Source organism: Leptinotarsa decemlineata, unplaced genomic scaffold (genome assembly GCF_025532065.1).
Source record: "Leptinotarsa decemlineata unplaced genomic scaffold, Ldec_3_MD MMD2_tig00003348_RagTag_RagTag, whole genome shotgun sequence".
NCBI lineage: Eukaryota > Metazoa > Arthropoda > Insecta > Coleoptera > Chrysomelidae > Leptinotarsa > Leptinotarsa decemlineata.
The window spans coordinates 3757901-3785007 of NW_027412588.1; the positions used below are offsets into that span (position 1 = coordinate 3757901).

Below are 27107 nucleotides of genomic sequence, written 5' to 3' on the forward strand. Positions count from 1 at the left end.
CGTCTTGTTATTGACTGCGTTTGTCTCCCGACCGTAGCTTAAGCTTAAGCGCAGGCGCATGTATAGGAGTATGAAGTAAAATTGAAAATCCCATCAACGAGGAAATCTCCGCTTTCCATAGAAAAAATAAATAAAAAAACAATGAGACGTATCGCATACAATAATAAATTAATAATACACTTAGAGAAATTTTCCGCTTAACACTAGGTACTTGCGTTCCAACTTGACAGGTCCTTTGGTGCCGGTGGGATTCCAAAATACCAAACTTGCCAGTCACGTCAAAATTTCTATGCTTGGTCAGTAAAACCAAATTAGGCTAGGCAGACAAGGTCAGGATTTTCTGATTAGTTGACGAGTTTCAAAACCCAACCATAAAACCCTTCAGAAAAAATAGAATTCGGTTATATTTCGTTGAATAAAAACATGAATTAATGAATATTATCTTATAGTCAATCTTCTGATTGTGTGCGCTTATTTATTCTAATTTTTCACCCTGTAACCTGGTGGCTATTGCACTAATGGTTTACTATCTGACTCAAACTAAAACCTTTATTTTTATTATCTCCCGATATATCTCAAACATTTGGCAAATGAAAACTGAATGCAAAATTATTCATCGATATCAAAAATAAAATAAAAAAAATTGCAATTTTCCACCCCTAATTTATTATAATTCATTTCCTGACAAGTAACTGTAGAGAAATCAGTCTCCCTCAAAATAGAAAAAAGAAATAAATCACATCACTATAAGTCATGATCGCAAAATTGATATTCCCTGTATAAAGTAAAATTAAAAAAAAATAAATATCTCTCTGCTATCGAATTATTTCAATGTCAAATAATTCTAGTACGAAATAGTTATTTCCTTTGACAATTTTTTTGTAAGGATTCTTATTATCTATATTTTCTCCTACAAACTAGTTACAACCCCGTATATATAAAAGTGTGCTTGCTGACATCATTTAGACTCAGAAGCAATAGAATAATTTAAAAAAATATATTTCTAAATAGGCCGGTTTTACGAAACAATTAATTAATCGACTGTACTAGTATATCCTGAGTTCAAAAAGAAAATGAAGTCCACCATAGGTTTTGAAAAAGATAGTGTTAAAAACATAATTGATTTAATTTCGAAGTTCCAAATATATAACATTGTTCAGATCAATAAAACTTATAAAAAATATCACGAATTGAATGTATACTAATTTTCAAATGAAATAAAGGAAAATGACAACTAATTAATGAAGTCATTCCTACCTTCAGAAAAGGGTTTTTGCTGTTGGTAAATCAATTTTAATTAGGTGAATGTTCTTCTGACAAAACAAAGGTTTTCTGTGGAAAATAACTCGCCAATATTTTTCCCAAATTAGCTCTCTGGACTGGTAAAATCCTCTGAAATCGTGAAACATCGCTTGAGTGACGAAAGTTCTAGAATTGCTCAAAAAAACAGATCGAATAAAAACTGGATATGAAATAAAAAAAACTTTTCGTACCATCCACAGGAACGTCTTTTCTCCTTTAAAACGGCCAGATACCGCTAGCAACAGATGTGAAGTGAAACTGCATGAGAAAAATAGAATTGCATGAAGTCTTAAACATCAAAAAAACTGACACAACTCACCGATTCAGGGCCTCTGATCCCCATTAAAGGATGTGATTGACCTCTAACAAATTCTCCAAAAACCAACAAGAGACAATAGAAGGTACTATAATCACTACTTAACTTTCGAAAAATGCTGATCCCCACTCTAGGGTAATAATGCCAATTACTTAACCACTTTCGAAAATTGGGCCCGATGTGTTTCTTCCAAAGATCACGAACAAAATGGCTCCTTTCCTCTCTTCACTTCAAAAAAAACAATAAGGAGAAACATCGGTAATCGATTTCAAAAATCGATAGTAGACAGTTCCTGCAACAGCTGACAGGAAATAGTTGCGGAATTACTGTCCAGATGGCAATAGCAATAAATGAATGTATTTCTATAACAATTGTACAACTTCTGTTAATGAAGGTTTCATATAACAAAGTCAGCCTAATTATCCCACACAACAATGACTCACAATGAATAATAACCGTGGAAAAGAAGAATAAAACCAGTAAGGAAACGCCCTCAGAGAACAGAGGAAATTATCAGCGGAACTTGGCAATAGCGCTGGGTCCCTTAATGCAGGAAACTTTTCACCTTGATTACCTACGAATACCTGTTCTCGGCAGGAAATATGGACTGCTACTATTCTACCGTAGATGGCCAAGGTAACTGATCAGCCCGTTGGAGTAACCAAGATTAGCATAACAATATTGGACAATAAAGAATAAATGCAACAATAATTAATAATATTTATATAGTCAGGATCAAATCGAGTTGAATTAGAGTATGAATTGTAATATATTCTACGCTATTGATTCAAAAAAAAAAAAACAACTGGAAATAAAATGTGTAACATAGTATTTTAATACTTTTTTGTTGATAGTGTCCTATACATATCTCTATCTGTTTTCGAGATAAAAAATATATTGTGCTGAATATGGTCCAAAACATAGCCTTAATTGAAATTAAGTACATCAGTACTCTCAATTCATGAAAAGTTGATATTTTGATGATAGTTTGGACAAACTCGAAATATTCAAATAACATCAAGAAATCGACTCCGTATCATACAGGGCGTGCTAAAATTACTATTATTTCCATTGTGCATGAAAGTAATCAAAAGTTCATTTTTCCAAATGAAACTCCCTGTATATTACTCGGTAAATTGAAAGATGGTGAAAAATGCTTCAAGATGATATATCACGTCCCTATACCTAAATCGTCAAGTTTTCTCAATAAAGTCGTTTTTTCTAGAAACATTATTTTTTTTTAGAATTTGGATTCAGGTAGCAGTGGAATTATCAAGCTTATAGCAGTTCGGTTATAAGTAATTTACAAAGAGTTATCGACGGTGTTTCGAATCATCTTCCAAAATGAATGCAAATATCGATTATTCAAATGAAGTTCTTATGAAATTATTTATCATCCACATGAACGAAGTGATCAAATCATTGTCAGAACGTGTGAAAAATTCAACCAAATGTATCCTGAATTAACACCAATGAACGAGAGGAAATTTGTAAGGTTACAAAATAATTTCCTTAACTATGACTCAAAGTTTCCAGGGAACTACTGTACCAAAATCAGTCATTTCTAGGTAAAAAATAAGATTTTGTGGGCTAAAACATGTGAAAGTACAGACAATAACAGAATAGGATGATTCAAAATAACAAAATTGTAAACAAAATATCACATTTTCACAATAAATGCTGAAATGTTGTCCATTACATTCTAAACACTTTAAAATGTTTTTTTGTACGTGACTTGTGGTTGCTTTTTCAATTTCCTGGGGATCCAGATCTTCAATACTCCACACTATTCGCTGTCGCAATTCTTCTTTGGTAGGCACTGGAGTACTGTCTACCCTTTCTTTCAAAACACCCCATAAAAAAAAGTCAAGTGGCGTGAGATCGGGTGAGCTCGGTGGCCAATCCCACGACCCTAAACGCCTAAACCAACGATCATCGAAGAGTTCGTCAAGTTTCCTAGAAACTTCCTGGGTGGAATGAGCTGGCGCTCCGTCCAGTTGAAACCACGAATTCCTATATTCCTCTAAAGGCAAATTTTCAAGAAAATCGGTTACAGTCGTCCTTAATATTTGGAGATATCTCTCTGCATTCAGTGTGTCTTCATAAATAAAAAAGCTAATTTTATTGTCCTTCAGAATACAGAAAACATTCAGGTCAAATTTTTCTTGAAAACCCATTTCTTTTGTAACATGAGGATTATGATCAGCCCAAAAATGTTTATTCCTTCTATTGAAAATACCATCCCTCGTAAATTTTGATTCGTCGCTCCAAATTATTTTTGACAAAAATTCCCGATCTTCCTATGTATGAATCAAAAGGGATTCACAAAAATGCATTCTACGTTCGAAGTCTTCTGCTTTTAGAGCTTGAACTTTGGTAAATTTATACGGATGCATTCCGTGATTTTTCAAAATTCGTTGTACTGAAGCATGTGATACACCTAAATCTTTTTCTGCACTGCGAATGAAGCTTCTGGATATGCATAAAAATATGCCAAAGTGTTAACAGTATTTTCCTCATTTGAAGTAACAGGTTTTGGTAATGTTGTTGAGGAAATTATTTTGTAATCTTACAAACTTCCTCTCGTTCATTGGTGTTAATTCAGGATACATTTGGTTGAATTTTCTACAAGTTCTGGCAATGATTTGATCACACTGTCCGTGTATAATAAATAATTTCATAAGAACTTCGTTTGAATAATCAATATTTGCATTCATTTTTGGCGATTTTTTGAAACACCGTCAATAACCATTTATCAATTACTTATAAAAGTCACCAAACTGTCATAAGCTTGATATTTCCACGGCTACCTAGAAATCAAATTCTTTAAAAATTATTTTCTGTACAACTGTTATTGAAAATCTCTTTGATAGAAACACTTCAATCAGAACACCTACCAATAAATCATTTAGAAAAGTTCACACATGCAGTTCGTGCTATTGGTAATATTAAATCCCTGTCAAGTTACTGACGATGACGAAGTAGTATTCAGTCCAACTGTAGAAAGTCCTTCATGACTAACCAATAATCCTCCTTTAAATAACGTGAGTTGGCGTATGTAGTTGTAACATATGCCTTGTAATCCAAAGATCGTGTGTTCAAATCCCATGGACCCTATACTTTTTTTTATTATCAGCAGTAACGTTATACAAAAAAATTTGTATGATACATTTGTTGAAAGTGATTTTATTTTGCTCGTGAGTTTGCTCCACTTGCTGACACTCGTTTTGCAATAATCCCCACTCACAAAATAAAATGCCACTTTCAACACTTGTAGGTAAAACGTGAATAACTATTTTTCCACAAAAACGGCTTTATTAAAAAATTTCGGTATAGGGACATGTATATCATCTTGAAGCATTTTTCACCATCTTTCAATTTATCGAGTAATATACAGGGGGTTTCATTTGAAAAAATGAACTTTCGACTACTTTTATGCACAATGGAAATAATAGTAATTTTAGCACGCCCTGTATGGTATGAAGTCGATTTCTTGGTGTTATTTGAATATTTTGAGTTTGTCAAAACTATCATCAAAATATCAACTTTTCATGAATTGAGAGTACTGATGTACTTAATTTCAATTAAGGCTATGTTCTGGACCATATTTAGCACAATTTATTATTTACTATCTCGAAAACAGATAGAGATAGGTATAGGACATTATTAACAAAAAAGTATTAAAATACTAGAGCGATTCCAAAAATGTATTAATATACGGGGTGTTCCAAAAATAAAGTTGCTAGGACTTTTTGATGGAAGTGGCAACGCCACAATGCTGAAAATATTTTAGATCGATAGAACAGGTAATGTGAGAGGTGAAATTTTCAGAAAAATCACGCTTTGCGTTTTCCAGAAACGTCTAACCTACCATCGAACGTGTGTCACGCTGTATAAACATTGAATTACACGGAACAATTACTTTCATAATAACATTGAATCAAATAAAAAAAACACTTTTCTCTATTTCGTTTGTACTCCAAACATTCGTTATGGAATTGGAAGTTTTTCACATATTTTATATAAAGATGGAGTAGTAGAAAGCCAGAACCTTTTTTTCCCAAAAAATAATCTCTCCCAATTCATCATTTTTAGATAATACAAGTCGAAATCGCCTAACAGTTTGAGATTTTATTCATTTATTTTTGCCATTTTTGCAGTCATACATTATTTTTTTTATTTCTAATAAGGATACTTGCTGTATTCATTTCCGTGACATATCTTATAGTCTAATATACTATTATTATACTGGAAAAAGGGATTTCTTGAGTCCTTGTGAGTATTAATTTTTTTGATTAATTTTCTTGGGTTGTTGGGCTCATGTTGGGATAAAAATAAAAAGCTTCCATTAGACGTTTCGCCTCTGGGCAGATTCATATCTAAATTTTGATCTTCTTCTCATCATAATTGGAATGATGATGTTGATTGGAAAAAGCAGTGTATCTGGATTCAGTGAAATTTCTTGGGTCTGTAGAATATTCAATGGAAACTTGCTTTTGCGACTGGGTTATTTTTTCTTTTGTTGGAATGTTTATTTACTATATGTAGGAGTGATTGGGATGGTTTAATTTTGGAGTAAGGTGAAATTTTTTGAAAATATTTTGAAGTTAAAGGACGGTGTGATATATTTGGTTGCTAATATCTGTTCTGTAGTCCATTTCTTTTACAGTTCTTTTCTCGTGGTTGCATTCATATACTATATCTTTGGTTTTATTGAAATTAAGATTGTGGTGATCAGTAATGATATATTTGTTCAGGGCCTTCTTCGAATTATTCGTGTGATTGTTACCATTTAGCCGATTTCTCAAGAGTTGTGATGTCATTCCTATGTAAACTTCAGCGCAATCAAAACACGGAATACTATAAACCATATTTGATTGTTTCATTATAGGAGTTTTTGAGTGGTGTGAAAAGATTTTGAGATTTGTTTTGGTTCATTTACGGGTTTTGCCGTGGTCTTCTTTGGTTACAATCTCCAAACGTTTCAACTGCAAATGCGGGAGTCATCTTCAGTGGCGTGGTCGTAATACTCTTCTTGACGTATCAACTGAAAGTGAAACAACTCAAGAAGAGTACTTCGACCACGCCACTGAAGATGACTGCCGCATTTGCAGTCGAAACGTTTGGAGATTGTAACCAAAGAAGACATATATTTTGAAATTTGTAACAGGTTTGCATATTTTGTTTTTGAAAAATATAAACTATACTTTCAGGTAGTAAGTACCAATACTTTTACTGCCATATCATACATACTACTTTCATCAGAAAATATAGTGATTATTTTCAAAAAACAAAACATGCAAACCTGTTACAAATCTCAAAGTCCAATAAAAAAGATTTCATAACACTTTAAAGCCAAATTCTTATGATGATACAATTTTTGAGTAATCGACTGAATGGCTCCAAATACATGAAAAAATCTAGCACAGCCATGAACAATCATAGTATTACTCATGATCACAGTCCAAATTTCAATGACACTAAACTTTTAGGATATGAATGCAAACATGAGAAAATAACTGAAAAAAAGCACCAAACACGATGAAGTGTTACAACATATGTAGGTATATTAGCATCCCACGCCAAATCTACCACACCGTTCTTCAACTTCAAAAACATTTTCAAAAAGTTTCACTTTACTTCAAAATCGAACCACCCCAATCACCCCCTACACATAGCAAATAAACATTTCAACAAAAAAAAACTCAGTCACAAAACCAAGTTTAAATTCGATATCCTGCAGAACCGAGACATTTCACTGAATCCAGAAACACCGATTCTTTCAATCAACATCATAATTCTGATTATAATAAGAAAATGGTCAAAATACAGATGTGAATCAGATATTATCGTCGTTGGCAAGGTATGTAATCCATAAACTTATTAGTAAATATTGTTTTTCTTTATATACAGTTCTACAAAATGTAACCACCTTGTTCAATGAATAAAATTTTCGAAGATGCTTCTGGCCAGGGGCAAAACATCTAATTCGGGATTTTCATTTTCATTTGTAGTTTCAAATCAAGAACATACAATATCTAACTCAATAACACTATCAAATTTCTAGAGAAAACTATTTTGGAACCCTGATCAACGTGCATCATCAATTTTGATTAAGAAGTATTTAAATCACTTCCTATTAACATCCCATTTGAAATCAACCAGTTACACAATTTGCAGACAAAATGTGGCATATATTCAACAGCTTCGCTTGCGCAAAGTTACTTCTCATAGTAGGTACTCAACAGTTACTGCCACTTGTACGAGAGTGTGAGAAAGAAAATACCACATACGTTGTTATTCGCCGGATTTGCACATTCTCAACATCTGATTTCATTAATTTTTTCTGCGTTCGGGATGAACCTCTTTAAATGTAACAGTTTTATTGACAGTAATACAAATTATGAAATTATGAAACAACAACAAGAATTAATTGGCGCTCTAGGGCGACTTGATTAATTCCAGTGGCGCATTTGCTTTTTCATCTACAGAAAAACCCGGAAAAACCTGCAGCACGACATCATGTATCCACTGAATGCACAATTATTTACTAAACAACATTATGTTGTTCAGTAGAAAATGCCTTTTGATAGGTACACAGAAGGTGGATACTGCGTTTCACAAAAATATCTACTGTCATATCGATGTTAGGGTACAAAAAATTTTTGTTGGCATTTCAACACGCTGCAGTTCGGAAGTTAACGGGTTCTTTTCTTCATAATGGATCAAAAAATGAGCCGCTTAAGGGTCTGTTCATTAGATGAATCAATGAATGAGCATAACATTTGACAAGGAATGTCACAGCCGCTGGTGTTGAAAACTACCACCCGGGTCATTTTGTGAATTTCAATATTTATAAAAAAAATAATTGATAAAATAACAAAAGTATCAGTTTTCATTGCAGTTGTCCCATCAAATTATAGCGCATGCATTCAACAAACCGGCCTCAAATATTCGCATGTTCAAATAACACATTGTATATCATTGAAATTCAAATCAATTGCTCACCTTAGGTATATTCCAGTCAGTAAAATGAGCACACCCGAGTTCAAATGACTGTACCGCGATAAAATTGCGCGTTAATTCAACTACGAGTCAGTCATTCTACAAAGTAAATTGAACTAATATCATCCTCACTCTTCCTACAATCATATACTTACCTACCGTTACATAAATATCAATTATGAATAGAATACACACATCTAATGAATAGTTTGAAGTACACCTACTTCGCTTATCATCTACAATCAGACTGAAATGAAACTTCGTTTTCGAAAGTTGAGAAGGAATTCCAGCCCATGTTTATTTCAATCGTGTATTATCAAACATAATAAATTTCATGTGGTCGACTCGAGCATTCATTTGAATGGCGCAAGCGTTGTCTTCATCGATTCAAAATATAGAGATGGCCATGACCTACGATTCATCAGTTTTCTCCAGGTTTCTAACCTCACTATTTTTTACGCGTTCAATTTTCACTGTCACAATTATATAGTGCATTCAATAATTACGTTTGTTATCTGTTCAGTGAACAAATGTTTTTAATCAAGAGGCTTAGGCAACCATGAATGGTATGAGCAGTATTTTTAAATGTTTGTTTCTTGCTATGAAATACCTACTCGGCACAGCCGAATTTTACCGAATCAGTTCGGCCTTGATAATGATATAAGTTATAGTACGTACCTACCTGAATATAGTTGAAAGGATTCCTGAACTTTATGCAATTCAAGGTTTATTCGATCAATTTATAAGTTAGACAGATTTATGTGTTAACTCGAGACATTTCCATATGTTAAGATGTGTTGAGTGTAAAATATCAAGAAATACATACAGAGTATTAATTTGTAAAATTTCCAACTTTAAAATCTATCTACCAGAAAATGAAATTGAAAAGAAAGAACTGAAAACAATTCATTTGCAACGAAAATTCTTAGTTCTCACGGTTCAACACTCTACGATGTTACCCTCAGAATATGAATACGAGGAGGTTCTAAATATTTTTTGAAATATTCTGATTTATTTTCATTAATAGTTATGTGATGGACCCAAAACACCAACATAATTTTCAAACACACCTTTTGCATTCCACTACATTGTCATAAATAATTCCCCAACCAATCCCATTGGCAGCCTTATGGGTGGCGAGCAGGGCAAACGTCCAGATCCTCTTTCTTCCAAGGACATTGGGCAGAGTGCGCAGAGTTCGTAGTAAAAAAATATATTTGAAATATTAGTTTATTTTATTTATTCATAAAAATTATTGAATTAAGTTTGATTTGAAAATGTATACCACCAAGACGTCCGGTGATTACCATCACCGGTCATCACGTTTGTTCAGCCAGAAAAGTCGCTTATCGATTTCGATGGACTCGCGAATTATCCGAGCTTGTACTGTTTTCGCTGTGGCGAAGGTCTTAGTGTCTGCAAAGTATGTTTATGTGTCCTGTTTATTTTTGTCGAATTTGTTGGAACTATTCGTTCCCCACCCTCAAGCACTCACAAGCTAATTAATAAGCCTGATGTAGTCTTTCTCGACCACTAGAGCCAGACGATATTTGTCGTCGAGTTTTTAGCTCCTGGAGTGACGAATATTTTCCGAAAAGAGGTGGAAAAATGCACCACTTTCTCAAAATAGTTGTTCTGATTATTGGAGTCCTTGGTGGAATGATGCCCTCTGCCTGACCAGCGCATACTACGGTAAAAAAAATAATAAAAATAGTGAAAGAACTTGAGAACGGTTGAACCAATTTTGATCATCTTTGTGTTTTTGGATTTGTCATGTGTATTTCTATGGCTTCTAAAGCCATAGAAACCATAGAAATATACAATCACCAAAAGAACTCAAACAGAAAGAAAGCGAGCACATATCTACCAAAGATCTGGCACACATCATTGAAAAACGCCAAAACGAAGTTTCAAAGCAATTTTTTTTAGGACATTTTGAAACGAATACAATAAACTGAAATAAGTAATTAACGATATATACACCTTTATATACCTATACAACTGCAGTAGGTAATAACAGACGGTCTTTAATGACTTTATTACCTGAAATGTGTTTACCCGTGACAATGTGGGTGCGCTAATCTGGAAAACCGACGAGTGGACCAGGTCAATTTAGTCATTTAGTAACTTACATCGGCAATGCTTATGCTTACAAATTTCCAGGGATTTCAAATAATTGAGTTTCCAACCCTTGCCTGCATAGTGCAACATTTTCGTATCGTTTAGATTCGATTACTTGTGGTTGTATTCCAAGGAATTATTTCAATATCTACCCATGTCAGAATTGACTATAGTGGTCTCCAAGCTGTTCATAAGTATACCTGCTAAAAGTGGACTGAGGGGTGAGCCCATTGGTATACCTACTTGAATGCTGTTATTGAACTTGAGGAAATTTTGATTTAGGCATACATCGAAAGCTGTCTACATCTTTACATCGAATAAAACTAAAATTGAATTATGTGGTGTGGTTCGGTCTGTTATTACCAATTGTAGTTGTATATACAACATTTATCGGTTTGGTATTGGGATAAAACTCCAGTAATATTCATTACTACACCAACAGTTCCAAACAATGCATTACAAGTACTCTGCATATTATACAATTTTCTCTCTAACCATTGTGATCGAGTTCTATCAACTATGTAGTACACGTATGACTAATCGTTTCTGAAATAATAATTATTTTATATTTTTTGCGTCTATGAAAGTGAAAATTTGCTGAAAAATAATTTATCGAATACATCAAACAACAAATGAGTTCTTTATCTGTTCTGATGGAATACATGAACATGATTATGTTAATAATTTCAAAAACGAATACTTTTATAATTTGAATTAATGAAACCAATAATAACATCATACAAATTATATATTTTATATTTGATAATGAAATAACTAATGACTCAGGTATTTGAAATGAGGACCTTTCGGCAGTAAACATTGATGATTGATGAATCGACGTTAATACATATGATCAGTCGTAAATCTGCGCCAGAAGTGAAATTATACAAAAAAAAGGTCGCATCCAGCAGTCGTCAAGATATTAGCACTTTTCCACTGTACTCCACACATTTCAAGTTCGAGTACAATATCCAGGATCTCCTTCCAACTGAATCTGTTCCAGTTCTGGAATAACTCCAGAGGCGAATTGTCTAGAAATTCACTTCAAGATTTTCTTTGGAATTCAACTTTTTTCATGAAGGCAAATTGAACATTGATCATATATAAGCAATCAATACACATTGAAATTTTTTTGTAATGAATTGAATATTTTCTGATGCCTGAAAATGATCATTCTGAACATTTAGTATTCCTTCACGACAAAATTGCGATTCATCAGTTCATTTTTTTTTCAAATCGTTGGGATCTTCGTATGTCCATGTTGTAACATCTCCCAAAATTTTACCCGATCTGTAGGATAATCTCTATGCAACACTTGAAATCAGATCGATTTGTTTGCACAATTTTCCATATCAAAGTGCGGGAAATTTACAAATCCACCGCAGCACTAGATATTGATACATGAGGATCAACATACAGATATCCTAAACAATTTTATTTCAAGCATAACTGTAGTCACCGGATTCGTTCGGATTCTTGAGGAATTAACTTTCCTGAAGTTCAGATAATTTTGTTGATTTCTTCAGATTTATTTGTTTCGTTGCTGTTAAATTTAAATATTACTCATTCAATCTTCTACGCGAATCGAATATGATTATATAGCACCATAAGTAACAAATTTGAGTATTCTGTGTTCATCTGCTATTCTGCTAGTGGATACAGTTGGAGGCATCACTGCTACGATATCATGCTATGTACAAAAAAAGTGAGTCGCAATTTTTTTTGCTAATTACTTATTTCACCATGTGTGCTGCAGACTCTGTACCATCTTCGACTGTTTGGTAACACAGTTTAACTTTCCATTTTGTTGTGCAATCCAGTGAAGCTGAAGAAAGAACACTCCAAGAAAGGGCCCTTTCAGAAGCAGGGATTTGTGCAAGTTCGCTTTATGCCACGATTTTTAGAGTCAACTCTTGTTTCATTTTTTATAATTTTTTCGAATAGTAGCAGACGCGACAGTTCGAAATATGATTACACATATTTTCAGTCAATAAACGCTTTCTGGTATGAAATTCATTGATATTACTATCATATTCTGAGAGTCGCACATTGAGAGGTGAGACCTTGATGACCTTGCACAATTTTCGACTTCCGAGAGGGCGATAGCTGCTTAACGGAAATCACATTTTTCAACAAACTCTCATTCGTGATATCTTTCACGACGAAATCTTATTTTTGAAATATTTCAGTTATGAGTGATGGAAAATTTATAGTATTCTGCTGGCGGGAAATGATCGTTTGGTTCACCAATTCTCAGGAAACGGTTTTCGATATATAACCGCTTTTTCTAACCATAGAAACACAATAACAGTGATTTTAGAAACACCAAACCATATTTTAAGTCACTTTTGGAACATATCTCAAGTTAAAATTGACAGGTCTGAGTTTTTTTGCCAAACGCCAACTAGATATGAGTAGATGTAGTTCAAGTAAACGATATAGTGCAACCTATCTTCCAACAGCTCCCCTTTAATAATATATCTATGGAGATAACTGATTTCGTTATTCAATGATCATTTCTGATTATAATATTTCGTTAATGTAGGTGAGTGAGAAATTAGGGATTCAACTAACGGGGTGATATTCGAAAATACTTCTGAAGACTACTTACTCACATATATGTATATACCATCGATCGCTTCAAAAACACTTCACTAACTTTCTTTGAAAACTTCTGATAATTCCTCTTCCATATTCTCTGTATTACTGGCGTCATTGAAATCAATAATGAATTTATTTCCACTATTAATATGGAAGTGTCCAATCTCCATAAAGTCTTTTTCAACTGAAATTTCTTTTTTAATTATTTTCTGCCAGTCTTCTTCGGTAATATTAGATACTTCTTCTTTAATAAGCTCTAATACCTTCTTATCAAATTTTGGAAAATCATTTTCACGCCTGATCCTTTGTTTGAATTTTCCCAAAATCAAGTCGATGGGATTGAAAACATAAAAATAGGGGGGAAGTCTCAGTACGATGTGTCCATACTTTTCAGCAGTACTCTCAAGGACATACACTTTTTCAAATGTTTTTGGTATAGTAATCTTCAAAATAAAAAGTGTTATCATTTAAAAAACGTTGCATTTCGTCTTTCCTCGAATTTTCATTCGGTACTTTGATGAGCTGTCGCGAATGATAGGAAGCGTTGTTAAGAACTATTACACTATTCGCATCCAAATTTGGGATCAATGCGTTTTCAAACCATTCCTCGAAAATAATGGCTCATGATAGTGAACATTGCAGTCCTCAAGTTTTTTTCCACATAATTTCAAAGAATTCAGAACCCATCCTTTACTTTCTGCGCAATGCACAATGATTAGTCGCGATCCTTTGTTTGCAGGCATGTTGAGCGTACACATTCTCGAACCATCAGTCCACCCTTTCGTAACTGTGTCGTGGGTGTCACACCAAGTTTCGTCTAAATAGAAAATTTGGCGTTGTTCTTGTCTATATTTTGTTATGTGTTATAATTATTTTTTACGCAATTTCACTATTCTTCTGCTTTCCATAACGGCTTGACGTTTGTTTATAATTTTAAATCTAAATCCTAGTTTCTTTATCCAATTCTGAAGAGTTTTGTCACAGCAGCTCACGTTATGGCCGGAAGTATTCAATTTCTTCCTTATGATTTCAGTTGTAGAAATCTCATTGTTTTTGTAACAGTCGTATATTGTTTTTTTCAATGATTTTATCAGAAGAACATCCAAGGGTTTTGGTAATCCTATATCACATCGCGTCTTGCGTTCATAAAGTTTGTTGTTGGCTATTTTACGTAAAATTGAGAAAGGAGAAATCTGATGTTGCTTGTAATAGTTAGTTTCCTTCGAAACCATACTTGAGATGTAGATTCTTACATACATTGAAACATACTCTCTGTGTTTCAATATCCAAATGCATCCGAATCTTTTTCACTGGTATCTCTTTTTCACATTGTTAACCATCGCTATTTGAATCACTATCCTGGAAAAAGTCTGCATTGTTATCACACTCATTATTACTGTTTTAAATCACGCCCAAAAGGAAATAACGCCATACGCCACTGGTAACCAAACGTGACATAGCTGAGAGCGTGGGAATATCCAATGTTACCTGCTTCTGCAGACTCGAGAAGGAGCAAGAAACATGCTACCGATGTCGATAGAACTTCGTCGAAATTCTTCAAAAGAGAAAAAGATGAACGCAAAAGATAGGAAGAACAATTGCGCCGAAATGAAGATCGTGAATAACTACTAAGTATTCAGGAAAAACAGGAAAATGACAGAGACTTGCTGGTGAATATTCAAGAAAAAGACAGAGACTTGCTGGTAAATATTCAGGAAAAACAGGAAAAAGACAATCAGATGTACCTTCATCTATTGGAAGATTTAAAATCTTCCCAAGTGGGATGGGATGCTTGAAGGGGTTGAAAGGAAATTTGAAGAGGAGTTTGAAAGGGTCGGAAGGAAACTTGAAGGAGTCGACAAAAAGTTTGAAGGAGTCGACAAAAAATTTGAAGAGATTTTCCGGGAACTTCTGCGGAAAACTACAAATCGGAAACAATACATTTTCCTTTTAGCATGGTCAATTTATCGCAGACAATTTGAGAGTAGACAGTAGGATTATGAAATAGTGGTATCAACATTAGAGGTCAGATATGGTAGTGAGCACCTTCAACAAGTCTACCAAGCTCAACTGAAGGTGGGAACTCAAGGTCCATCAGAAAGTTTGCAAGAGTTTGGAGTTGAAGTCGAAAGGTTAGTGAGACTTGCCTACCCAGAAGCACCGGATAACTTCACCCACTGGATTAGTGTCCATAGTTTCATTGACGGGGTTCGTGACACGGATCTGTAGCAGTCATTGAGAATGGTACGTCAATTAAAACTGAATGAAGCCATCATTTATGCCCTAGAATTTGAAGCTGCGACAACAACGAAAAGTTCTAGTGAGAGCCATCCATGGTCGGTCTTGAAGAACTCTTCAAGAAATATTTGACGAATGAAACTGCACCCAAGGCAGCCTAAATGTTATAACTGCGGCAGGGAAGGACATTCAAGGCGGGACTGTCGATCACGTCCAACATCCGACGAAAGAAGAGACTGGCGTTCGAGATCACCCGAACCGCAGCGTCGGGATTCGGAAAACTAAATCCAGCCTGGGGGGTACATTGGCTGCTGTATCCCAAGCTAACAGGTTTTCATGATTGGATGCAATAGTAACAGCTTAGTTGTCGATGAATTCCTGAATAATCATCAGTGTCTATTCACCATCGATACTGGAGCAACGAGGTCAGTAATAAGAGCCGACATTTCCAACAGATGCAGTTTGAAGAAATTATCATTAGTAACTGTTCTGTAAACAGTCACTGGAGATAGATTGACAGTCTATGGAGAAGCTGAAATGAGACTGAGTCTTGGAAATTGCGAAAAAGAAACTAAAGTATTAGTGGCCAACATCGTCGACGAGTTACTAGACATAATGTCCCCCTACGGATTTGTGGTGGACATAAGGAATAAACTGCTGAAAGTCGGAAATAAGAAAATTTTGCTCGATGTGCCCTCTCAGCCTTAGACAGTGTTAAAAAGTGGTTATCTAAGCGGAAATTGCTAGACCTGGCAGCTTGGGTACAGTATCGATAGAGCCATCCAATGGCTCTGAATCAGGAATTATCGTGGCCAGATCCCTCTTGAATGGTAACAATCAGACCATTCCAGTATAAGAATAATCAACCCTAATAACAACAGAGTCACTCTCAAGAGAGGGCAAGTAATAATCACCTGCGAACCGATTGTGAAAATCACCAAAATCGAAGAAGAAGTTCCTGTACAGCATGCTCAACAACCCGCAAAGGAACTTATATACTCTTTCGAAAAAATGTGGAGCCATCTGTCTGAAGAAGAACTATCCAAGGCCAGATTCGTCTCGGAAGAAAACGATATGTTTGTAAAGGGCAAAATCATTGGTCGAACAAATCTAGTTCAACATCGCATCGATACTGGCGATGCCAAGCCCTTACGCCAACCACCAAGACGTCTTCCCATCGCAAAACATGACGAAGCTGCATCCTTTGTTAAGGGCATGTTGGAGGAAGGATTAATCGAGGAATCAAACAGCCCTGGTCGTCACCTGTTGTATTAGTGAGTGACTAAGAGAAATGGATCGACGAGATTTTGCGTAGACTAAAGAAGGCTTAATGATGTCACCAAAAAGGACAGTTATTCTCTCCCTAGAAAAGATGACACCCTGAACACCTTGTCCGAATGCAAATAGTTCTCAGCATCAGATCTGAAAAGCGGATATTGGCAGGTGGCCGTTCGCTCCAAGGATAAAGAGAAGACGGCCTTTTCTACCGCCAATGGATTATACCAGTTTAAGTTTATGCAGTTCAAGTTATGCAACGCTCGCGCAACATTTGAATGCTTGATGGGGTTGGTGTTGAGAGGACTCACCTGGAAAGCATGCTTGGTCTATCTTGACCATGATCATTATAGTCACTGGAAAAAGTTTTGACGAACATCTGTCAAACTGGAGGAGTGTTCTCATGACGCTATGGAATGCTCATCTGCAGATCAATCCCAAGAAAAGTGAATTTCTTGGGACACGTTGTGTCTTCAAAATGAGTTGAAATAGATCTGGAGAAAATAAAGGCAGTGAAAGAATGGCCAACACCGAAGAGCAAGCACGACGTAAGAAGCTTCCTTGGACTCTGTAGCTATTACCGGCGTCCGAAGACAAGGCGAAGAGGAAATTTGAAGCAGTACCTCAGTGGATGCCCTTTCGAAAGATTCACAGTCGACATTTCGGGACCACTCCTTATCACCACATCCGGTAACAAGTACCTTATGGTTGTGATGGACTACTTATCCAAATGCCCGAAGTGATAGTCTTACCCAACCAAGAGGCTGAACCGGTGGCAGAAGCCCTGTTGCAGAACGTAATTGCCAGACACGGAGTGCCCCAAGAACTGCACTCGGATCAGGGCCGCAACTTCGAATATGATTTATGGAAGGAAATTATGACTCTGTTAGGAATAAAGAAGACAAGAACAACTGCTCTCCACCCACGTTCCGATGGAATAGTGGAGAGGCATATTCGCTCTATCAATAACTACTTCTCTGAAAACCAAAGAGACTGGGATAAATTGGTTCTTCTTTTTTTGTTGGCATACAGGAGCTCCCAACATGACGCGACAAGTTGAACACCATCCATGTTGTTAACTGGTAGGGAAATGAAGCTTCCGGTAGTTGTATTGTATGGCAGTCCTTTCGATTAATCTTAAGAGGTACTTCTTTCAGAGTATGTGAATGACCTGAAGGAGAGACTGGAAATTGTACACGAATTTGCCAGGATCAAATTACAGCTTTCCAGCGACAGGATGAAGATAAGATTCGACAAAAAGTCGCTGCCAGTGAGCTTCAAGGAGGGCGATGCAGTGTGGCTCTACCAATCCCAACATCGAAAAGGCTTGTGTCCCAAGTTGCAGAGACCATGGCAAGGACCTTACTTGGTAACCAAAAAAATAAACGATCTGGTGTACCTAATCCAATTGTCACCCAGAAGCAAGCCTAAAGTTTTCCACATAGAAAAGCTGAGTCCTTACATGAGTGATGATGTCCCCTCTAATGTTATTCGGGGAGAACAACCTCAGGGAAGGGGGTACTGCTGGCCGCCGCCACTGGTAACCATAAACCAAACGTGACGTAGCTGAGAGCGTGGGAATATCCAATGTTTCCTGCCGCTCGAGAAGGAGCAAGAAACATGATATCATTGCGATATTTAACGCTGGCTGCAAGACAGTCAAGTACACAGTGAAGTGGACGTTATAGTGCGGTACGTGAAGTGATCTAGTAAGGCGATAGACATTTATATAATAGTTGAAGTTTCAGTTGAAGTATTTGTGTATTTAAAGTGAAATAAAGTTAAGTTTGATTATTCAGTGTAGTCACTTATTGGTGAACCCACGGGTAAAAACGTAACATTACTATTAGTACTTGTCCCAGGACGCCAACTTTTTAACAGATAGCAAAAATTTTAAGTAATATCGAATTTCAACACTCAAATCGCGATCAGTTCCTGAACTGAACACGACGGCGATAACCTTACCCGATTTTTATTCGTCACCGTAACATGACTTCAAATTCAATTTAATGACTCTTAAACCAATCATAAAACGTTAGTAAAATTATTCAATACGAACCGCCAAGTCTACAGTCCACGAGGACTAGTTCGCTGCCCGTTCATTTCTATGTATTGGTTTTTTTGGCCTTTGAGAGTGTCGGCAACTTTAGGAGTGCACAATATCGTCTACTTCGACTATACTCGAACTGGTTTTGTTTCCGTTGGTTAATCTACATACATGAAATGCATCAGAGGGGTTCCAATTAACATGAAGTAGATGACAGATTATAGAAGGAAAGTACACTCTCTACGGAGTGTATCACGAAACGAATTAATATATAGTTTGTTTAGAATCATTACAAACTGACTGAAGGATTTATTTCCGAACATGTGTGAAGTTAGCACCAGTCAGCAGCTCTTTTTGCGAAAATACCTGAATGACCAGTGGCGTGCTGAAATCGTTATTTTAATGTTTTTTGGGTTTCTGATATACCCTCATGTAAAAGTAAGCTATATATTCCCTATCGAGAAAAATATCTTCGGCTCCGTCTATGGGGGTTGAACGCAACCCAGAAATGAAAATATCTTGAGGGATGAAGGAAACGGAAAGGTAGGTACTTTGAAAATTATATGAATGATATTTATGACTACATATCATATTCAGTAAAATGTTGCCGCTAAAACTAGAGATTTTCGAAAGAGACGATTTCTCTACTGATAAATATACAGAATATACAATATAGCTTACTTTCATATGAGGGAATATCAGAAATCCAGAAAACATAACACTACGTTTTAGGTACCCCACTAACTATTCGGGTATATTTCCGGAAAAGAATTGCCGACTTTAACTGCTAACTTTACATTGGTTATTTTCGAGATTATTTCATAACATCAAATACAACCATATGTTTTTTTTACGAGTAAGGTAGTTACACCCACCTGCCATTACATACAATTGAAATTCTCAATATTAAGCAGTACTCAAGTATTCAAATGACCAAACACCCACTAAACGTTTCATGAAAATAATGATCTAATCCTGTAATCGACAATATATCTGGCGTCATCACACTCTCTACAAAGCGTCTCAGTTCTCAGTCAGTAATTCTCTCAATTTCGTACGTGCAATACCAACTTTAACTTAAATGTTTGTCAGTTTTATTGGCATTTAAACTGCTTCGCGAATATTTTACAACGCATTTCACTAGAACTTACACGTTTTATTTTCCAGTGAAACCTCTCAATGAGGAAGCAGTACAAAGTACACAACTAAACGTTCAAACACAATTATCCCGCATATCGTACTGGTATGTCCATCTTACAAAACATTCCACAACGCGCCGACTTAGACCTTAGACTAGCTGACTAGCTCGTGTCGATGGCGAATTACCATTGAGAAAAAACAAAACATAAAAACCCTGACAGTCCACCGGCCGGCTAGACATCGAAAGTTTAAATTCAAACATTAAGTAAGCGCGGGCCGGTTTTTAGTAGTTGCCGCCAAGGTTGTTGTCCGTTTCTTCGGCTGTTTACCTGGTTCAGGCGTGCAAGAAGAATAGAAGAATACAAAAATGGTAGTAGTGCCTGTAGTACCGGAGTTGTGAGACTGCAAGACATGCCTCCATAGTGTGAACGGTGAAGTGAATGTTGCCGCGTTCAGATAGAAAATTGTGTGCATTTTTTCGTGTAAGTGTGGAATTGGCGGGATTTTGTGTTATGGTATGAGTCGGGACAGATTAAATTGTAAGTAATCACATGCTATATTTTTTGTAATAGTTTACATGTGTTAAACTCGAAGCTTAAACCTATACAGGTTATATTTTTTGTTTACATTATAAGATTCTGGGATGAGTGAAACGTAATGTGCAATGACCTCGGTGTGCCTGCAAGATATTGCACTCGGTAGGTTTTTTATATATTTGAACATGAGATCTGACCGTCTGTTTCGATTAATTAATTGATTATAAATACAACCAGTTTGTCATTGTTTCCTTCTATGTTTGCGGGTCTTCGATGAAACTCATATATTGAGCTAGAAAGATCCATATGGTTTTTTTTCAAACTATGAAACTCGTACATATATGCTTCTAATTGAATGTGTTTGAAATGTGAGGATGGAAACTCTAAACCATTATTTGTGTTATTTTCCCTAGTGAAATATTACCAACGTTCAACATATTTCAATGGGTACTTTCAAGACTTGAAGGGAGAGACGGGAAAATATCCATTGAAGAAATGTAGAAACTACTTGTTATTTGAATAAATAAAAATCTTGAGATTCAAAAAGTACGTACAATCTCGCCTTCAATTTTGCTACAGCCATGTTTTCAACCACATTCGTTAACAATGAATTTCATCTCTCGAAGTTAGAAGGAGCAGAGTAATGAGAATAACCTTCAGTGGAAATGCCACTATCATATATTAAACTTGAGTCACAGAAAATGAATATCTCATCCAAGTTGGATATTTCTAGTTCTGTTCTTGGTAGATTCGTAAATAAAACTCTCAGTATTCTGTTGCATTGAAAAATACTAATAATATAATAAATATACCTATGAGTAAGATTCTATGGGTTGTGCTGAAGAACTGAGAAGATGTATTATCAAACTAGAAAATTTTCGACGCACAAAAATGTAAATTAATTCTGGTATGAAATTTCAAACACTGGTCACTTTCGATAGCATTGAACAAAAAACTCTCAGCGGGTTCTGGTCCCATATAATCACGTGATGGATGGATCTTACACCAATACTTGATATAAACTGTGACAAACGTATACATTTTGAACAACACTTACAGTTTTTACACAACAGTTAACAAAAGCGCTATAAGTGTCACTATACAACAATTGAAGGTGTATCTATATAATACCTGTTATCTTTTGGAAAAGAAAAGTTTTGGCTTTCCACTTCTTCATCTTTATACAAAAAAAAATGTGGGAATCTTCTAAAGAATGGAAGAAACCAATCAATTTAAAAAAAATAGCTCTGTACAAAGATGTGTACTATATACTTTTGGAACAAATACTTTTATATGAACACTGAATTATACAACAAACACTTTTTTCTATTCAGTTTGTATTTCAAACATTCTTTATGGAATTGAATCAGATATCATTCACAGGATTCCTACACAATATAGTATTTCACACACATGGAACAATGTCATCCCCACTGGTGGACATCTGATGTGTCGTCGTTTCTTCAGCACCAAATCTGGAAAACATTATTTGATGAAGCACTCAAACCGTTCATAAAATTACGACTTTTTGTCATGAATAGGTTCAATCTAGTCATTAAGCTCTGTTGAAAATATATCCCTCTCAATTCAAACTTGTTATCTCTTTTGAACTAAAATGGCATTAACGTACTTTTTCGACTTTCAGAGCCACAATTTCGATGAAATTGAATATGAAAATTCTTAAAAAAGAAAAATGTTCCGAGATCAACCACAGATATTTTTGAACAAAATATTCATTTGGATGAATTTAGTATTGACATTATCGAATGAAACAATTTGAATTATCTCCAGTATTGGATTGTTTACATTGAACTTACTTTCATTTGTTATAGTCGGTTATTGAAAGTTATATTGAGTGAACAACCAATTCTGAATCTTTCTGATGTGAAAATATATATAAAATAACTTTTTAGTTTTTATTACTTATGAAACGAAATTGTCCATTTATATTCGGATGCAAAAGGAAATATGAAAAGAGTTCAAAGACTAACTCACTGATAACCCCAAACCTATTTCAATTGATTTCGGCGCTCTGACCTAACATATCATAATACATCCATGATAATACATATACAGCCTTGGCTTTTTGAATTCATAGTAATATAGATGAATAACGAGATAAATAATGCCTTGGAATGTTATAATTTTTCGATAGAATGGCGATTTATGCCCACTTTTTCCCAATGATGATTTTCAGAAATTATGAGGAAATTACATATACCAGATGTAAATTTGTTCAGGCTAGCCTCTCTAACTGTTTTTTCCGTTCAAGTAGCTTTGTACAATTTTAGTGTTTCACATAGTATAACAGAAAATGACTACTAGTTTTACAGAAAATTAAGCAAGCTCTGATATGGAACACCCAATATATTCATATATTTAAGATTCTGAAGTTAATTTTACAAACAAACTTCTAACTTTGATGAACAAATAATACGAGTTAACCTTTTTTTAATTCCATCTAGGGGGCCATTATCACTTCCTGTGACACCATTTGAACCACCAAAATTCCACCTTATTACCACGAGAAGCAAAAAAGGGCGAGCATCAATCGTTCTTAAATGGTTTACAATGGTTCATACAGATATATCAACTTTATTGAGTACATTAAAAATATGCTCTGTTTGCCATTTACAAAATCAGTTCGAATAAACGAACAATTTTTTTGCATTTTTGTATTACATCCCCATTTAATTGATTATTTTGAGATAGTTGTTCAAGCCCGAGGATTATTTCAATCAGGATTAGACATAGAAAAAATTAATGACAGTCTGAAAAAGGTAGGTACCCATACTGAATCTCGTCCATGTGTATATTCATAATGTGAGAAATAATATAATACAATAATATAAAAAATAGATAATGATCTTTTTGTACAGCTTTTATTAAAGTTTACATTTTTAATGGTTGTCAAGAGTATTACGTAAAAGATGATGTTTACAAAGTAGCGTGTTGAAAATATTTTCAACACTAGTGTTGAACAACTGCTGATATTAATACTTTGGGATGTTGAAGAGCCTTGTAATATATTTGAACTAGCGAGTTGATAATTTTACGGGCATTAACGTTTAATTCTTGAAGTGAAGAGGACGATGCTGTAACGCTGGAGCTAGCTGTTAGGATTATTCTTTCAGCAATAGCCTTTTTATAAGAAATAGATTGATCGATGTAATCCTCAGCTACTGTTGTAGACTTCCATCCTCCGTGCTTCTCAATATCCGTTATATTTGCTCTTGATTCTGCTAGCAAAGAAGCAGAAGACCTTCTGAAACAGTGACCTGTATTCCTGTGGTTCCGGGAGGTTCAGAAATTCACCAATGGTAGAGGGAATTTTCCCAAACGTGTTTATACCAACTGGGTTGGCACTGCATTTATAATTTGAGTATTCCAGAAAAAACGTTGATGATTGATAACAGAAAGGCGTAATCAAAGTATTTATTGAAATAGTAATGTTTTCTTCAACAATGCAAAAAGAACGACCTATTTTCGTTTTTGTATTTGGAATTTGAACAATCCATGATTTATCCATCAATTTAATGTCTTCTATTAATAAATGGCACAGCTCCATATATTCCGAAAATAGTAGCAACTTTTATCATCAATGTTTTTCATCTGTCGCCTCATTTATAGACAACCTCTGGACTTTTTCAAATGTAAGAGTTTTTGATTTTTTGGGCCTATAACTTCAATTTTTCCGCTTTAAGAATGCTATTTCATTGAAATAGCATTTTTGCTACTTTTTAACGAGCGCACTCGACTTCATCATTGAAAACTTGCTACACAAAGTTGACGAGTTTCTTATTTTTGATTTCTCTTCTAGATAGGTTAAGAAAACGGTTTCGCTGAAATTTCCTTCAACGTTTTTAAGTCTACACCAGCATTAGAATATGCGATGTCGTACTGCCGAGCCGATCTTTTTGGTAACAATTCAATTGAAGCTCTTTTTGCAGCCTCTTCAATATCGTCAGGAACACACAATTCCTCACTATTGTTCTTCATTGTGCAAGACATTAAACACCAGCAAGAACTTCAAATATGACTTCAAATAAAACGCGTGGGCTGAAAACAATACTGCTTGTTGGTAACCAGATGATTCGGCGTCACCTGACACGGCCACTTCACAGCAAATGTGATAACATGAAATGATTAATTGACAATGTAAAAATGTGTTTTTATAGAAATATTGAATTTATGTATGATATTTGTGTTAAAAGTAAGTTTTATTTTGTTCGTGAAACTGTTCAACTAGCTACGCTCATTTCGCAAACTTTTTCACTCACAAAATGAAACCTTACTTTTGAGACTTATATCATAAATAGCCATTAACATGGAGTGTGAAGTTATCCAAGGTTCAATGAGGGAAAATGTTAAATTAGTATTATCTTCCCCATTACCGCAAATCGGTGTGAACTTGGCAGATATCTTCTAGCCCCCGTTTCGATTCCAACAGCCAAATTACTCGTATATACCAGTGGCGTCGGTGAAAAAATGATATCTTACAACATAGCTATTTTGTTTACAAAAAAATTAAAATTTATGTGGCACATCACAACACAATATCAATACTCCTTGTATTAATTTCACTTGTAATTTGGCTTTTGTTTGAAGGTGATTGACAGTGTTTCATGATGAATTTCACTAGTTCGGACTTCCATTGTCTACTATATAAAATTATTTGAAATCCTTGAAACAACTAAAAAAGAAGAATTAAAAATGAATAGCTGAAAATAAGAATTATATTAACCAAAATAAACCTGAAATGAAATAATAGTGAAATAAAATACAAGTAAAAATAGAACAATTGAATAAATGAAAATAAAGAAAAGAAAAAAGAAAATGAAAATAAAAAGTGGAGAGATTGCAAGTCACGTTAGCTCACGACGTTTCGATCGTCTTCGGGTGATGACTGAAACCTTACAGTCATCACCCGACGACGATTGTAGATACTAACAATCGAAACGTCGTGAGCTAACGTGACTTGGAATCTCTCCACTTTTTATTTTTATTTTCTTTTTTCTTTTCTTTATTTTTATTCATTCAATTGTTCTATTTTTACTTGTATTTTATTTCACTATTATTTCATTTCAGGTTTATTTTGGTTAATATAATTCTTATTTTCAGCTATTCATTTTTAATTCTTCTTTTTTAGTTGTTTCAGGGATTTCAAATCATTTTATATAGTAGACAATGGAAGTCCGAACTAGTGAAATGTAATTTGGCTGCTGGAATCGAAATGACTGCTGTAAAATGGCATCCAGCTTCACACTGGTTCATAGCAATACATGTGCCATATCTATGTTGTAAGATAATATTTTTTCACCGACGCCACTTGTAATTTGTCTGCTGGAATCGAAATGACTGCTGAAAAGTGACACCCAACTTCACACTGGTTCATACCACTACATCTGCCAAATCTATGTTGTAAGATACTATTTTTTCACCGATGCCACTTGTAATTTGGCTGCTGGAATCGAAATGACTGCTGAAAAATGGCACCCAACTTCTCACTGGTTCATAACAATACATCTGCCAAATCTATATAGTAAGATACTATTTTTTCACCAACGCCACTTGTAATTTGGGTGCTGGAATCGCAATGACTGCTGAAAATGGCACCCAACTTCACACTGGTTCATAGTAATACATCTGACATATGTCAATATGAAATTTATAATATTTAAAAAATTCGTACAATCAAAAATCCACTTCTTTTTACACCTGCCAGAATGATATATGTTATACCCAGTGATCGACTGTGTGTAAATTCTTTTTTTCAGACGACGAAAACTCATCTTGTTCATTTTATTCCTAAAAAACGAAAGTATCTTCAGAAAAATGAGACCGTATATATCAGGAGTGGCCAGCCGGTCGATCGCGACTATTAGTCCAGTCGATCGTGGCCAGGCAAAAAATATAAACGCGTAGAACAGACCGCGCAACGCAGGAGTGATAATAAGGTATCAGCAATTGCGTGATTGAGACTGGCTATGAGATTTTGCGTTTTTAGCAGATGTTACTGAAAAACTGTGCTGCGACATATTTTTAAAAACATATTCCTGAGGAATTGATTTCTGTGCATCGGTTTCTAACGAGAAATATTCAAATTTGAAGAAATGTGTTGAACAACTACATTCTTTTTTTTCTTCAACATATTTATGTGAGTTGGCATTTTCCTATTTGACAAACAAAAAAAAAGACACCGTTCTCGCTTGGCAGATGCTGATATATTGGATTATTTTAGGTTGGCAATTTCCAACTGTAAACCTGATTTTGCTAATCCAGCGAAAGATGCTCAGACGCAATGCTCACACTGATATAGAAAAGCAGTTACTAAGAATAATTTTCAGTTCTATGTTTTTCCTCTTGATAAAATGAAAAATATTATAGAATTGTGTACTGAACTATGCTGTTTCATTTAAGATTAAGAGGAGTATGTGATTGGTAGATCGCACAAGGTTTTGTCTGTAAAGAGTAGATCTTGAGTCTAATCAAGTTGGCCCACCCCTGGTATATATAGTCTGAATCG

At 35.0% G+C, this 27107-nt stretch overlaps 2 protein-coding genes across 8 annotated transcripts in view; one reads left to right on the top strand and one right to left on the bottom strand.

Annotated features, from left to right (window-relative positions):
• Positions 1-20192, bottom strand: part of LOC111511334 (uncharacterized oxidoreductase YjmC) — an 87387-nt gene extending 67195 nt beyond the window's left edge. The window contains exons 1-2 of one of the 4 annotated variants that reach the window (XM_074178120.1): positions 8779-8918; positions 8627-8722 (exon numbers count right to left, since the gene is read on the bottom strand). The gene's annotated coding sequence lies outside the window, so the exon portion shown is untranslated. Of the gene's footprint in view, positions 1-8626; positions 8723-8778; positions 8987-20056 lie in introns of those variants that run through there. The other 3 variants (XM_074178123.1, XM_074178122.1, XM_074178121.1) reach the window with 3 other exon arrangements.
• The window catches only part of Fdl (fused lobes), a 245990-nt gene continuing 226191 nt past the window's right edge, over positions 7309-27107 (top strand). For 2 of the 4 annotated variants that reach the window (XM_074178115.1, XM_074178114.1), the window contains exon 1: positions 20304-20584. Coding sequence is in view for 1 of the 4 variants with exons in the window: in XM_074178113.1 (XP_074034214.1) it covers positions 9187-9189 (3 nt within the window). In the remaining 3 variants the exon portion in view is untranslated. Of the gene's footprint in view, positions 7482-8982; positions 9190-20303; positions 20585-27107 lie in introns of those variants that run through there. The other 2 variants (XM_074178118.1, XM_074178113.1) reach the window with 2 other exon arrangements.